At 38.7% G+C, this 15,147-nt stretch overlaps 1 protein-coding gene across 1 annotated transcript in view; it reads left to right on the plus strand.

The window, feature by feature from the left end:
* The window catches only part of FBN2 (fibrillin 2), a 217,041-nt gene that overhangs the window by 111,222 nt on the left and 90,672 nt on the right, over nucleotides 1-15,147 (plus strand). Inside the window, exons 18-22 of the mRNA XM_089491328.1 lie at nucleotides 333-458; nucleotides 2,195-2,320; nucleotides 9,675-9,794; nucleotides 12,900-13,037; nucleotides 13,442-13,492. Coding sequence (XP_089347454.1) covers nucleotides 333-458; nucleotides 2,195-2,320; nucleotides 9,675-9,794; nucleotides 12,900-13,037; nucleotides 13,442-13,492 — 561 coding nt within the window. The remainder of the gene's footprint in view (nucleotides 1-332; nucleotides 459-2,194; nucleotides 2,321-9,674; nucleotides 9,795-12,899; nucleotides 13,038-13,441; nucleotides 13,493-15,147) is intronic.

The raw sequence follows: 15,147 nt of genomic DNA on the forward strand, positions 1-15,147 counted from the left end.
TGCTGTTGTTTAGGCTGAAATCCTAATTTGTTTTAAACTAGGCATATACATCCTTTTTTAATCCTTATGTGTAGGAACAAAAAACTTTGAAAGTTTTCTTCCTATTGAGCAGGATTGTGAGAACTGCATTTTTTAAAAAAGAAATCTACTGATGCCTTCATGGGTCAAAATATTATTTCTCATTAAGGATAAGATAATTTGTGAATATTTTAACATCTCTAATTTAAATCGATTTAATTTACTTTTAATTTTAATTTTTACAAAGTTAGTATTTTGTGTCATTTAAATTATTATGTACAAGCATTAAAATTCTTAATTATTTATTATTTCAGATATTAATGAGTGTGCTTTAGATCCTGATATTTGCTCCAACGGGGTTTGTGAAAATCTGCGTGGCAGCTATCGTTGTAATTGTAACAGTGGATATGAATCAGATGTTTCAGGAAGAAATTGTATTGGTATGTTATCTAATGTAGCTCTGAAGTTATCTGTAATAATTGCCTTTGTCTTTAATTGTTCAGAAAGACTATTTGATTTTTCTAGTTTTTTGTGGGGTTTTGTGGGGACTATTTGATTTTGTTATGTAGCCTGGCAGACTGCATTGTAATTAGTTTGTAACTTATTCTCTTTTCCCATTATTAACTGTATCCTATATTAGTGTAGTCTTTTCATATATTTCAAGGATGAAGGATAGCAGAACCATGCCACAGGTTCTGTCCATGAGTAGTGACTCATTCTCTGTCATCATCGTGTGGGCATCAGGGTGTGGAACTAGATTGGTTGCTCAACACTGGAAATAAGGCCAGCCATTGGTCTTCCTCTTCCTCCCAACCTAGTAAAACTACTGAGGAAGGGACAAATTGTCTTGCAACCTAATAACTTATAGAGAGCTTCTGAATTTTTTCTTGGGGTCTCATGATAATTCCTACCTGAAATCTACTTGGGAAGTAGCCAGAGGTATTGGTGGAGAGAAGAATTGGTGGATATATCCCCTCCTCCTGTTCCCTTGATAGAAGTCTTCTTTGGATCAAAGAACCTTTTATTGGGGGATGAACCCATATTGGACCTTGGGATCTTACTCATGGAATAACACCCATGGAAACTAGGGTGGTGGTGAGATGCTTTGTTGGTGGGAGGGGTTATTCCCCTATTCTCTACCCCCCCCTCCATCTGGAGGACTATCCAGAGCAGTATGGGAAGTAGATCAGAAGGCTGTGGGTGTGAGCCAATCAAATTATCTTTTTTTTCTGAGGCACAAGAGTCTAATGAATCACCAGCCCTACTGTACATAGAATCAGACTTCCTGTTTTTAGGGAGGTACTCTGCATCCCTGCCTAAAGGAGCAGAAAAGCTGGCATCTGTCAAAAATGTTAATGAAAGTAGCTAGGATTATTCCAGCAATGTAGGGGCAAAGCAGATGAGCAAAAGGAGTGGCCTGAGTCTACTCCGGCTGCAGTCAGGCTAAGACCATGGCAACCGCACAGCCTGCTCTCAAAGTGGGCTCCTGCCAGTGGTCTCAAACTGTGCACCACAGGAGCAGATTAAAACCGCCCCTTTTTCCTCCAGTCTTTGGAGAGGAGCATGACTATGCGGAGGCTTTGGACCACGTTCGGGGCATGCATCACCTAAACGCAGCCCAAAGCCACTTCCTTTTGTCCATGTGTTTTGGGCCATTTTCAGTCTTATGAACCGAATGCAATACAAAAACAATTACAAATATTGGTAGTAGGAAATATTTTGAAATGTGGACATTTGAGTAATGCACAGGACAATGGTACTGATAATAATGTGAATGATAATGAAATACTTCCAAAATGTTAAATAATCCTGCATGTTTGAAATAAATTTAATTTTAATCAATAAAGTATCTTATCTTGAGATAGTAGTTAAATCAAAAGATAATGTAGTCTATGTGCTCAACCTATCATCTTATCCTTCCTTTTTGTTACTTTATTTATTAGCAAATTTAAAAGCATAGAGTTGTGGATTAGAATAATTACATTGCTTGCACTGAATTTACATTTTAAATTTCAATTTTGTAAGAGCTGTGATAATTCATCCCAGCCTGCTTAAAGAACTCAACAAGGTTCTTTTGAAAAGCTAACATGGAACACCCTGTCTCCCTATGTTCGTGCATATGTAAGGAAGCATCATTATGACATACTAATCAGTAGGATTAACTTGTGTTTTCCAGATATAGATGAATGTTTAGTCAACAGATTACTATGTGATAATGGCCTTTGTCGGAATACACCTGGAAGTTACAGCTGCACGTGTCCAAAAGGATATGTATTTAGCAGTGAAACAGACACGTGCGAAGGTAAGGATTCCATAGTGAAAAAGAAAGATATGGTTCTATTTATTTTACTAGCCTGTTTCTGGGTTGATTTGATAATATTGAAAAATAAAGATAACAGTGGTTTCATAACATAAAGATAACAGTGGTTTCTCATTATTCCCAAGTTTCTTTATAGGTGAGGATAAAATGCCCGGATGCCCAAGAAACATTTTGTATTTTTGTGGGAACTACTTGGGAATAATGAGAAACCACAAGATTCCAATTAGCTCTCAGTTTAGGAGAAAGTGCTAATTTTTAAATGTCTTACAATACCTTTTTGCTCACTTTGCATGTAATATGTTTCTGCCATAAAGAATCCACTTTTAATTTCACAAATCCACTTTTAATTTTACTGAATATGACAAAAACCCTTTAAAGTCAGCATGTTGTTGTTTGGATTGTATAAAAAAGATACAGTGCTATTTGTCCACTGACAACTTAATGCCCCCCCCCCCCCTAAGAACCTTGTGCAGAACCAGATGGAGCAGATTTGTGGGTGTACAGGGAGATTGGGAGATGGGGAGAAAAAGGAAGGACTGTTATCTCAGTTGGAGCCCAGTCTTGTGGCACTGAATGTAGCCCTATGTTTATTGCAGAGTTCAAATGGCTGTGTTTTTTATGTTGTAGTATCATGGAGAGTTTTTTGCAGGCTAAAGGCTGAAATAACATGGAGATGCTAACTCTGTCTGTTTATCTTGATATTTAGCTTCAAAGCACAGTTCTGGCTATAAACATGTTCACACAGTTGAACATGAATCCTGAACACAAACAACAAAACATTAATCATTGAAGAGTAATCACTACAGACAGCTTCAACTTTGGTTTTGAAAGAGAAGATCAAAACAGAGCGCTTTTTTAGTGCAGAAATAAGAGTTTATATAGCAAAACCTCTTTAATGTTGATGTGCCCATTTTTCAGTTCCCTTTCAAAAGTTTATTTATTTAGAGTATTTAGACCTCAGCTTTACAATCTAAAAAGACATGACACAAAAGGAGAGGCAGTGGCAGTGGGGAAGGGGATCAGGTCCAGCAGATACTGCTAGTTCTTCTTTCCCTCCAAGGCCAGGAGGATGGCAGTTGGAATGGAGAGAAGGCTTTCATCTGACTCTGGGTCTAGGCATGTTGAAGCTATGCCTGCCTCTTCTCTTCCTCTGATGCCAGGGTGGTAGCAAAAGTTAATATAGGTTTTACTTTACCACATGCTGTCTTTGCTGAACTACACTCAGCACCATAACTGAAATGAGGTTATATCTTTGGATTTAGTTGGCAGTTGGTTACACAGGTATGTAGCAGTTACAATGGCTTCAGACCAATAGCATTTAGGCATACAGGTATTAGCCTCCAAAAGCATGGTAACTGTCATCTCCTTGAGAGTTCTGTTCATTCTCTCTGCCACACTATTTTGTTCTGGAGAATAAAGTTGTGTGGTCTGATGCTCAATGCCATGTTTTTTTCAAAAATACATCAAATTCAGCATTAACAGATTCACTGCCATTGTCAATGTGCAGGCTCTTGGGTTTATAATCAAATTTATTAGAGATTTGATTAAAGTATGTTTTCAATTTTGGAAAAGCTTGACTCTTTTTTCTGAAAAGATAAGGGTATGTGTAGCTGCTGAAATAATCAATAATAATCATAAAGCGGCAGATCCTCCCCTTCATCAAATGGATGCCAGAAGTGTTCACCAAAATCCTGCTTCTCTTCCCCACTACCTGGTAAAAGACCTCCTCTTTATGACACCACTATAATCCAATTGTCAAAGTATAATCAAAAATCTTTGGCATGCCTATTGAGAAGTCACTTCCTCTCAGTTCAGTGATGCTTATTCTCAAGTAAGAGTGTATTGGACTGAACCACCACCACCACCACCATCATGTTCATCATCAAAATATTTATACCCTGCCTTATATCAAAAAGTTCATTAAATAGCATTAAAAGAAGTAGTTTAAAACAATTAAATAATTTAAATAAGCTAAAAATGTATAAAACATATTAAACACCATAATAAATTAAAAACAGATTTAAAAGTGTAAACTTTTCTAAACTAAGTACAGACAGTCCTTCCCTTACATGGAGATCCAGTCCAGACCCCCCCCCCCCCCCGGTGTAAGGAAAATACTGCATATGCTTGAGCCCATTGGGGCTCGTTCACACAATGTGGAGTATGCACCATGGGCACACGCACCATTGCTGCTTCTGTCATGCAGCTTCAGTGTAAGTTGAAAGCCGCGTATGGCGCACCCGCGTATGGCACGGGCATACTATACAACAGTATTTGGGTTACATTAATGAGACCCAAAGGCTTTGATGAACTGCCAAGTTTCAACTCTCCACCTGGAAGAGGCGGGAAAATATAAATAAACTATTATTATTATTATTATTATTATTATTATTATTATTATAAATGAGTTGAGCATTGGTACCATTTGGGCCTCCAAGGAAAGGGCATTTCAGGAGAGTGCCATGGCTGAGAAGGTTCTCTCTTATGTCCCAGCACAGTGTATTGACTTCACTGGTGGGACACAGTGACCTTTATCCTTGGGCCTGCATATAAGTGGAGAGGTGTTCCTGCAAAAATTGAGATCCTAAAGGCAAAGGTAGTCCCTTGACATGAATGTCTAGTCATAACTGACTGTAGGGGGCGGTGCTCATCTCTGTTACTAAGCCAAAGACCCAGTGTTGTTTGAGGACTGTTCTGGTGGTCATGTGGCCAGCATGGCTGTACCAAACGCTGTTACCTTCCCACCGAAGTGGTACCTATTTATCTACTTGCATTTGCATCCTTTCAAACTGCTAGGCTGGCAGAAGCTGGGACTAGTAACAGGATCCCACCCACTCATGCAGCACATGGGCCTCAAACTGTCAAACTTCCAATCTTCCAGTCATCAGAATTGGTGTCTTAACAACTAAGCCACCGCATCCCTTAGCTTAGTTAATACATAAGTATGGGAATAGCTGTGTGAGGCTGTGTTTCAAAGCTCCATTTGAACAGCAGATCTTTCTGGTATTTTCCCAGTCCCAGCAATAAGCATTCTTTATAGTCACAGGAGCTTTTAAATGTAAACTATTAAAAAGTGGGAACTGAGGAGAGGATGAGATAACAGACTTTGCCCACATTCAGATAGACATAATTATATAGCCTTCTTTAATGATAAATAGACACATAAAGTTAGTGGGAGATGCAAATAATAATAATAATAATAAAGATTTATTTCTAGCCCGCCCAATCACGAAGAATCCGGGTGGGTTACAACAATAAAATACATCAAGTTACAATAAAGTTAAAAAATCAAACCCTAGACCTAACCCCCCCCCCCCCCCATTCCCAGTACTAAAACAGAATTAAACAGTAATAGTATAAAAACATTAAAACATTAAAAACATTAAAGACAGAAGAGTAGACAGATGAGGGGGCAAATATCTCTATATCTGGGGAGGGTAACTAAGTTGGAAAGGCCTGCCGGAAGAGATCCGTCTTGAGTGCTTTCTTAAAAGCTGTCAGAGTGGAAATATGACTGATCTCCTCTGGCAGGTCGTTCCATAGTTTTGGAGCAGTAGTAGAAAAGGCCCTCTGGGAAACTGATGTTAGCCTAGATTGTTTAGGCTGTAGTAGATTTCTTCCAGAGGAACTTAGAGTGCGGGATGGACAATAGGGAAGAAGACGTTCCCTCAAGTACTCTGGGCCCAAGCCATGTAGGGCTTTAAAGGTAATCACCAACACCTTGTACTTTGCCCAGAAACTAATAGGCAGCCAGTGCAGAGACTTCAAGTCCGGTGTAATGAATCCATTACACATTTATACACCAAGGTCAGTCATTTTTCAACAGAAGTATAAAACATTAGCATTTTTGTCTTTGTTTTGTGAGGCAAGAATTGTGTCCCAAAATTTGAAGAAGGGTGTAAACTAAAGAATAATGGTTCCAATCTGCTTTTTCATGCTAGCGGTGTGAATTAAATGGCTTTGCTTAAAAATACAGACTAGGTTAAATTCTTCAGTGTCCCTAGCAGAACTGGAGACAAAACAGGACAATTCAGAAATAAGAAAACCTGTTGTGGTTTTAGTGAACAACAAGATATGCAGACATACAAAACAATCTTAGACCAAAACGTCTAATGAGGACCACAGACAGTTGAATTCAGTATCATCAGGGCCACAGACAGCTGAATATTAGAAGAATAAAAAGATGTAGTGGAAAGAGATTTAGGTAATTTGAGCTATTTATGGCTTATAGTATCCTTGAGAACACTGAACGGCTGTGAGTGATGTGATGAATATTTAAGAATTTTACTGTCCTTGCAGAGAAGGATATCTTGACCCAGCAAAAACAATCAAATGCTGTACGATGTTCAACCTTGAGAGCAAAAAGTCAAGTACTTTCTCATTCCCAGCCTTTGTGTTAAAAAATGTGGCATTTTCTATACACAAAATATGTTGTCTGCACAAAAAACATAAGCCAGAGTTATATTTATTTATTTATATAACTATATTATTTACATAACTATATTAGTTGTATAGGTAAGTAGCACCTCGTGTTCTGATCCACCCAACCTACTTTACTGTGTATCAGCTATGTGGTGGGACGGGGTCTGTTCTCCTGGCAATCAGGAAATGACCACATGATGATTCCAGTCACCTCCTGCCAGCCAGAGAGCTTGCAACAAGGAGTCCTTTTTTCTGATTGTCAGAGCTTCACTATCTGGTGGGAAGTGTGGTAATGTCATCCACCCATGCCCTAATCACCAGCAGAATAGGTCCCTTCTGTCTGTGCATCTGATGGCCTGTAAGGTAATCTGGAGCAGAAAAGTTATCATCGTAGCAGTTGTGCCATAAAACATAGGGATCATGAATAAGTATCCACTATGAATGAATAGCTTCATGTTACAGATCTGTAAATCTGATGCTGAATTCTGGATTATTGTTTTTGTTCTCCAAAGAAACTAAAACAGCAACAAAAACTCCCAGAAAAGTCCTAAAATGTGAAAAAAAATCTAAAATGTGCAAAATCATTAATAAAATAATAATAATAATAAAACTTTTTGTTGATACCCTAGCTGCGTCCCTACCTGGACCGAAAGGACCTTGAAGCAGTGGTACACACACTGGTAATCTCTCAGAATTCTGTAATGCGCTCTACTTGGGGCTACCCGTGTACCAAGTTCGGAAGCTTCAATTGGTTCAACATGCAGCAGCCAGACTGGTCACCGGTACACCTAGGTCTGACCATATAACACCTGTGCTAAAATCTCTTCACTGGGTGCTGATTAGCTTCCAGTACAAGGTGTTGGTTATTACCTTTAAAGCCCTACATGGCTCAGGCCCAAGTTACTTGCGGGAATGCTTCTCCCTACACAATCCGCCCCGCAATCTCAGAACATCCGGGAAGCATCTATTGGAATATCATAATACTAGGTTAATGACAACTTCCCATAGGGCATTCACTAACTCTGGAATAGCCTACCGGAAGTGATCCATCTTATTACCACCTTAGAGGCCTTTAAGAAGGCACTTAAGACAGATCTCTTCCAGTGGGCTTATCCACCAGACTCTGTATAAAAAATTATGATAAAATGCTCCGCTCCTGATTATGATTGTTGCGTACCTAATGACTTTGCTATTTTATAAAACTTATAGGAATGTTGGTATTCAGTATTAGCGTTTTATTGATCGTCTTATTACCCCACTTTTCTGTTGCCAAACAATCAAAGCTTACATCTAAAAATTATTCCAATATAAAATACATTGTACATTGATTGTCATATATACTCGTCTATAAGTCAACCTCATGTATAAATTGGGGGCAGGTTTTGGAGAGAAAATTATGGAATTTAGCATAAATACGACAAGGATAAAAATGTGAGGCTCAGTATGGTTCTGCTTTGCTGCCCATCCAGCCACCTTTGATAGTCTGCAGCTGGCTTCCCATCTCCTCACAGAAGGTGGAGAGGAGGAGGAGGCGGAGGAAGAGACAAGTAGGTTGACTGCAGACAGTGGGTGAGGAGGCGCCTTGAGGGGTGATGGTTTGTTCCTTCCTCAGAAGGAAGACTCAGTGACAGAAAAGCCTTGAGGGGCGAATGTTTACTCTCTTCCTCCTCTGCCTTTTGCAGCCTTTTCCTCAGATTTTACTGTATTGACCTGTGTAAAAGTCGACCCATGTGTTTGGGGTTGATTTTTACATTTTTTTTTACTTATACACAAGTATATATGGTATATTTTTGTATGAATTCAGAAGCCATATAAAGGGAACATAGCAATAAAGATTTGTGATGGGAATAAGAAGAGTTGCGTGTCAGATTCAAAGGAAGCACAACATATTATTCGGGATAAGGGGCTATTTGTTTTGGTCTAATCTCTGTGTTTATTATTACATACTGGTATGTCTTTATCCAGTACTTAACTAGCTCTTCTTTTAATTTTGAGTTTATGGAACTGGTCTTAGTTCTTAGTCCTCCTAAGAGAACATAATTATCTACTAAAATCTAGTCCATGTCTGAGCAACAACATGAACTCTCTGTTTGGATTAATATGTCTGACTCGATTTAAGGCTCATATCAAAAGAGATGTGGATGAACCGCAAAGATACGGTTAAATACACAAAACTATTCTTCAGAAAATTAAGTAATTTGCTATTTTTAAAATGTTTAAGCTAATCTTTTTTTTTAAAGGTATTGTCAGGTAGTACCCTACTACAGCTTTTTATGGACCTGCTTAGAAACCACCTGGAAAAATGGAGAAAGTATGGAGAGGCAGATGAAATAAAGTAAAAGAGAATGTAGGCTACAATGGGATATTGTTTACTATATGATAGTTGGGGTATTATTTTTTTGAGCAGTTTCCAGATCTGTCAAGTCACAGACAGTTTTGTAATGTTTAATTTCTTATGGTGTTTTCTCAATTTTCATGAATCCTTATGGAGTCATAAATGTCAGAAACAATAACGCCTTTGTTTGGACACAGTATGTTGTGGTAGGGAGTGTATTACTTTCCATTAAAATGGATTTTGGTTTTTCACAAGACAATTATATTTGATTCTGGAATTCCTTTTCAATCCAAGTTCTTGGAAGTTTCTAGCTTATGTAAAGCAGCCAATTAATTAGCACTTGCAAAACTATGCAAAGCCTTTTGTACTTGTACAAACTGCCTGCCCTAAATTCTCTGCATTATAGATACTTAGTTTAGTTCTTTTCTTTTCTTTTTTAAAACAAACTGAACAAATTTTCCAGACATTCTGGCATAACATGGTTCATGGCAGGGCTTATGCATGGCAGGGTTTATACATCATAATATTTTCCAGAAACATATGGCATGTCTAACAGTGTCTTTTCCTTCTGGATTATAGATATAAATGAATGTGAGAGCAGCCCTTGTGTCAACGGTGCCTGCAGGAACAATCTTGGTTCTTTCATCTGTGAGTGTTCATCTGGCAGCAAACTAGACTCTACAGGCTTCATCTGTATTGGTGAGTCTATTGGTCTGTTTTACTTCTTAAATAAAACCAGGAATTCAGTTGACTGTAAGGCTTAGTGAAACAGAAAAGAATAGGGAAGAGTAATCTCCAACTAGTAACATAGCTAGGTATTATTTCTTACAAGAATTTTTGGCTTTGTCACAAAATTGACCAGATCCTCTTTTATTTCACAAGAGTAATTGAGATTTTAGGAGATGTTTTTGATGATAATATTTCATGTAGTATTTTATTGGTTCAATTCTGAATCTAGTGAAACAAGATTTAGACTTTAACATAAAAATTAGTTCCAGTTTGCTTCACATGCATTTCTTAGACTATATGCGAACTTTCTCCATTGTGCCTATACTCATACAAAACTTGGTGTAATTTTTATTTTGGATTCACTTACAGAAATAGTTCTACAGTATAGCTCATCTAGAAAATTATCAGTGGTGTGATCATAAGGAAGCCTGTCCCTCCAAATTTGAGGCATCCACCACCAACAGTTTTCTTTCTGCATGCAAAAAAGCAACTGGTACATATGCAGGCATGCACACACACCCCCCGCACACGCACATGTGCCCAGTTTCTCACTATCAACTTTTTAAAACCAAAAATAAAAATAAAAATTCTCACCTGAATCCTTGAATATTTTTGGTTCCAAAAACCAATATTTTTTGTTCCAAAGGATGTAAGATCCATTTGCAAGAAAAACAGGGAAGCAGATGTTGAATGCTTGTGCAGACATTTCTTTCTGAAAACCCAAAAGAGTCAGAACAAATAAATCCCAAAGAAATCTTCTGTTTTCCTTCTCATCGGAGTGTACTGTTATTTCAGCAATAGAGGTAACATGTAGGAGTAAAACATCAGGATAAACTGAACCAACAAACTGAACCAACATTTGGGCTACACAGTATACAGATAATCTACACACAAACCAAACAAACAGACAAGCTTCATTTATATACTGCTTCATACCACCTAAGCAGTGTCTTAAGCAGTTTGCAACTGTAAGCTAATTTGCCCCAACAATCTGGGTACTCATTTTAGCGACCTCGAAAGGATGCAAGCCTGAGTCGAGCTTGAGCCCATTCACTGGTATTGAACTTGCAACCTTATGGTTTTGAGTGAGTGGCTGCATTACAGGCATTTAACCACTGTGCCACCAGGGCAGATACTTACACAAGAACTCCAACCATCACCCAGGATGCAAAAGCAGCACAATAAAAACACTGCTAGACCAGGAAAAAAGGATCTGTGAACCCCACTTCCTGGAAGACGAATTGAAGCTAATGGTTACTCCAGCCCAGACATCAGAAGGACTGCCAGACCCAGAAAATCTTATAGGACTGAAGACAAACAACCACCTAAAGGGAAGGTATTTTTACCATACTTCAAAGGAGTCACAGAGAGAATAGGGAAACTGATGAGGAAACACAACTTCCAAATGATCTAACAAACCAACCAAGAAAATCCAGCAAATGCACTCAGTGAAGTACAGGAGATATCTTCTCATGGCCACAAGAGTTTACCACATAGTGTGCAACTGTGGACAAATCTACATAGGGACCGCTAAATGCAGTGTTCAAACACGAAGAAAGCATCATAAGAGGCACTGTAGACTGGGTCAGCCAGAAACGTTATAAACCATCCTGGGCATAAAATGCTAACACCGAAAGTCTGGACCATGCCAACAACTATCAGGTCAGAATGCACAGGGAAGCCATTGAAATCTATAAGCACCTAGATAATTTCAACAGGAAAGAAGAAACCCTTAAATTAAAAAAGTTTGGATACCAGCCTTGAAAAACACCAAAATCAAGACCCAGCAAGTGCAAATGAACACTGCCCAGTGTCAAGGGGTTTCCCAGCAGATAATAGATCAGTAATTAAAGAGACACCCTGAGGCCTTGTCATTCAACAACAGACTAATACACAGATTAACATGTTAAATCACTTCCTCTCAACCAAGGATCACACAATATATATTTCACACTCACTTCCATGCCAGCATTTTCTGAAGATGCCAGCCACAGATGCTGGTGAAACGTCAGGAATGAACTCTTCCAGAACATGGCCATATAGTGTGAAAACCCCACAAAAAACTAAGAATTAAGAAATATATCGTAGTAGAAGCAGATTAAGGGCCCATCTTCTAAAACCCCACACTTGGTGTTGTTCTAGAGACGTCTTTTACTAAACGGGGGTATATTTGAATTTAGATTAGGATCTTACCACACAGCCCCGAGGGACGAGATCGGGGCGTGACGGAAGGGAGTGGGATGGGAACAGAATGGGGGTTATCACTCATTTTATCGCACGCTGGAATACCACCTCTGCTGTCGGGAGTTCCCATTCCATTCGTGATCTGTCCCAGAGGTGGCAATTTTCAGGAACTGTTCATAAGCGTTCCTGAAAATTGCCTCCTCTGGGACAGATCACGAATGGAATGGGAACTTCCGGAAGCGTCGCCGGCATTCCAGCATGCAATTCTGTTGCCATCCCACTCCCATCATGCCTTGATCCCATCCCTGGGGGCTGTGCGATAAGCTTATCAGTGTAGTAATATTCCCAAACCCATTACAGCAGTTTTCTTGGGTTTTTGTGTGTCCTTCTGAGCAGTCTCAAACGATGAGTTTTTATAGGTACGCAGTTACCACAGTCTTCTTCTCTTACATCTCTCTGGTAGCAATTAGAATGAACACCACTATATTCTGCAAAAAGAAGACAAATCAGATTAACAATATTTCAGAAAGAAAGGAAAGGCAATACCATTGGTCCTGTATAGAGAACATGAGAACAAATACCCTTCACCAGGCAGGACATTAAAAAATGGAAAGAAAAATAAGGTTTTTTCCTACATACAAAATTGGAGGTTCCTACATACTTTTTCCCTTTTGTTTCAGCTTGTAGCCTCCATACTTTACAGTAAAAGAAAACAGGGGTGGGGGATGGGGGGTGGGAGACCCACTTGATAACAAATAGATAAGACTTCTGCAGATCAGACTACTGCAAGTGCTAGAAGATCAAGCTGGCCATAGTGTTTTCCATTTATAATAAAGATATATATTTCATAGAAGGATAGGACAGATCATATTTTATTTTAATTCACTGTAGACAGTCTGAAAGGAACATGTTGGCTGAATATCCAAGATAATCGTTGTGAAGTGAACATCAATGGAGGCACGCTAAAATCCGAATGCTGTGCTACTTTGGGAGCTGCTTGGGGTAGCCCTTGTGAACGCTGTGAACCAGGTATGATTTTTAAACCACAGTATTGTGGACCTGTTAAGGGACTGGTTTTGGCATGTCATGAACATGAGAGAGAGAGAAAGAATTTCATTGGATGTATGCCTACAGACATGTACAAGAGAGAGCGACAGAGCTAGAGAGAGCTATCTGTATACCATATATTTTAAAATGTTCTCTTTTTGATGAAGTGATTGCATTGTGATCAGATTAGTCAGAATATAGGACTGTAAGGGGTTTGTGTTGTTTGGAGAGGGAAAACTGGGGAGCTTCAGTACATGCTATTGTATCCAAATCCCTTCCTATTTCACATACACTATGTTTTCACATCTCTTCTTATCAGGAACTTATTATGTAAACATTGGGTTTGCATGTTCTGAAATAATATCAGTTTTGTGATTTTTCTGTAGACTCAGCATGTCCCAGAGGATTTGCAAGGGTCAAAGGTGTTTCATGTGAAGGTAGGATTAATCTTTTTTCTTTATTATTATTTTTTGCTATTAGTACATTTTTAAAAAAGAAAATGTTTTATATTGTCTAAATTGCTTCCACAGTTGTTGTAAACTAGTTTTTCTCCTGATACTCTGAATCATACATACTGTTTATACAGTGCACCCGCTCCTTATGCGGGTGCGCCATATGCAGCTTTCGGTTTATGCGGAAGCTGCGATGTAATACTTTGAATGGTGTGTGTGGCCGCTGCGCGCGTGCGTGCGTGCCACACTACCACATGCACGAGGCCCATTCACTATAACGGGGCATGAGTATAGGCGGAATTCACCTTACGCGGTGGGGGGGGGGGCGGAACGGATCCCCGCGTAAGGCGAGGTTCCACTGTACTCATGTATAACTAGAAATTTTAGTCAAAAAATTGATCCAAAAATCTTGGGTCAACTTATCCACGGCACTGTACTTTAACTGTTATCAAAAAAAGGATCATCCCCTGGTGAAAGGTGAGAGCTTAATCCCTTCTTGGAGCACCTAAAAGAAGCATCAACCCAATCTATTATCTCATCCATCCAGCCTTTAGGGTGAGCACAAACAGCTATGCCTATCAAACATTTTAAAGTTCTTTAGCATCATTTTCCTTTGCTTCATCCTGTACATCCTTTGTTACATACTGCTAAATTTTATCTTCGACTTATCCATGGGTCATTTCAAAATCCATAAGTTTGGCCCCAAAACCTGACTTCTACTTATACATGAGGTCGACTTATAGTCGAGTATATACAGTACTTAGAAAAGGCAATCAGATTTCTCCTCCTTAGAATTTATATCACAGAAAACTCAGCCGTTTGCACAGGGGACTTTAATAATCATATTTGTCTTCCAAATAAGTCTTTCTTATATCTAAACATTCTAGATGAAAGAGGATTTGAAAAAATTCCTTTAGAAATGTCTTTAGCTGACTGTTCTTACTAAGTCATCTATATCTATGTAGGCACAAAATATTGCAGTTGAAAACTACGTACTATAATCAAAAAATCATTTGTAAATCCTTAAGCGATTAAATGTAAATGCAAGCCAGACTAAGAACAATGAGGGCAAAGAATTAAAAGAAGATGCAGCTGTAAGAAGCTGAGGAACATAACAGCATTGGAATAATGGAGATGTATGTATGAGTGCCAACATTGTTGAAGGCAGGAGACAATTTTCTGATACAGTGAGTTAGATCCAGCATAATTGGGGTTGGATCTACCATAAACCTCCCATGGAGGCTCTTGCATAAAAGATATCTGGTTGAGTAGAGGGACACCTCTAGCAGAAGAGGAGTATGATGGTTACCAATTCTTACCTTCCCTTGCTCTCTGAATATCCTCAAGTGGCATCACTGTGGTTGGCATCACCTGGTGGGATAAGTCATAGTGTTACCCTCCCATGGACCTCCTCTCATACCACAAAACACAGAATCCTTAGTAATGTTTTGTACTAATGTAACACATAAGTTGTAATTCCCATATATCAGTGAATGTAATAGCAATAGTTGTGACAATTAAAATTATACCTTTAAATTACAATATCATATGCACACCCTATATCTTTTTATATGTACATATTTTCACCTGGTTAAAATGAAATTTGATAAAATGTGGTTTTCAAAAATGAAAAATTAAAA

Source organism: Sceloporus occidentalis, unplaced genomic scaffold (genome assembly GCF_023333645.1).
Source record: "Sceloporus occidentalis isolate IW3139 unplaced genomic scaffold, rSceOcc1.0.p SCAF_1, whole genome shotgun sequence".
Classification (NCBI taxonomy): domain Eukaryota; kingdom Metazoa; phylum Chordata; class Lepidosauria; order Squamata; family Phrynosomatidae; genus Sceloporus; species Sceloporus occidentalis.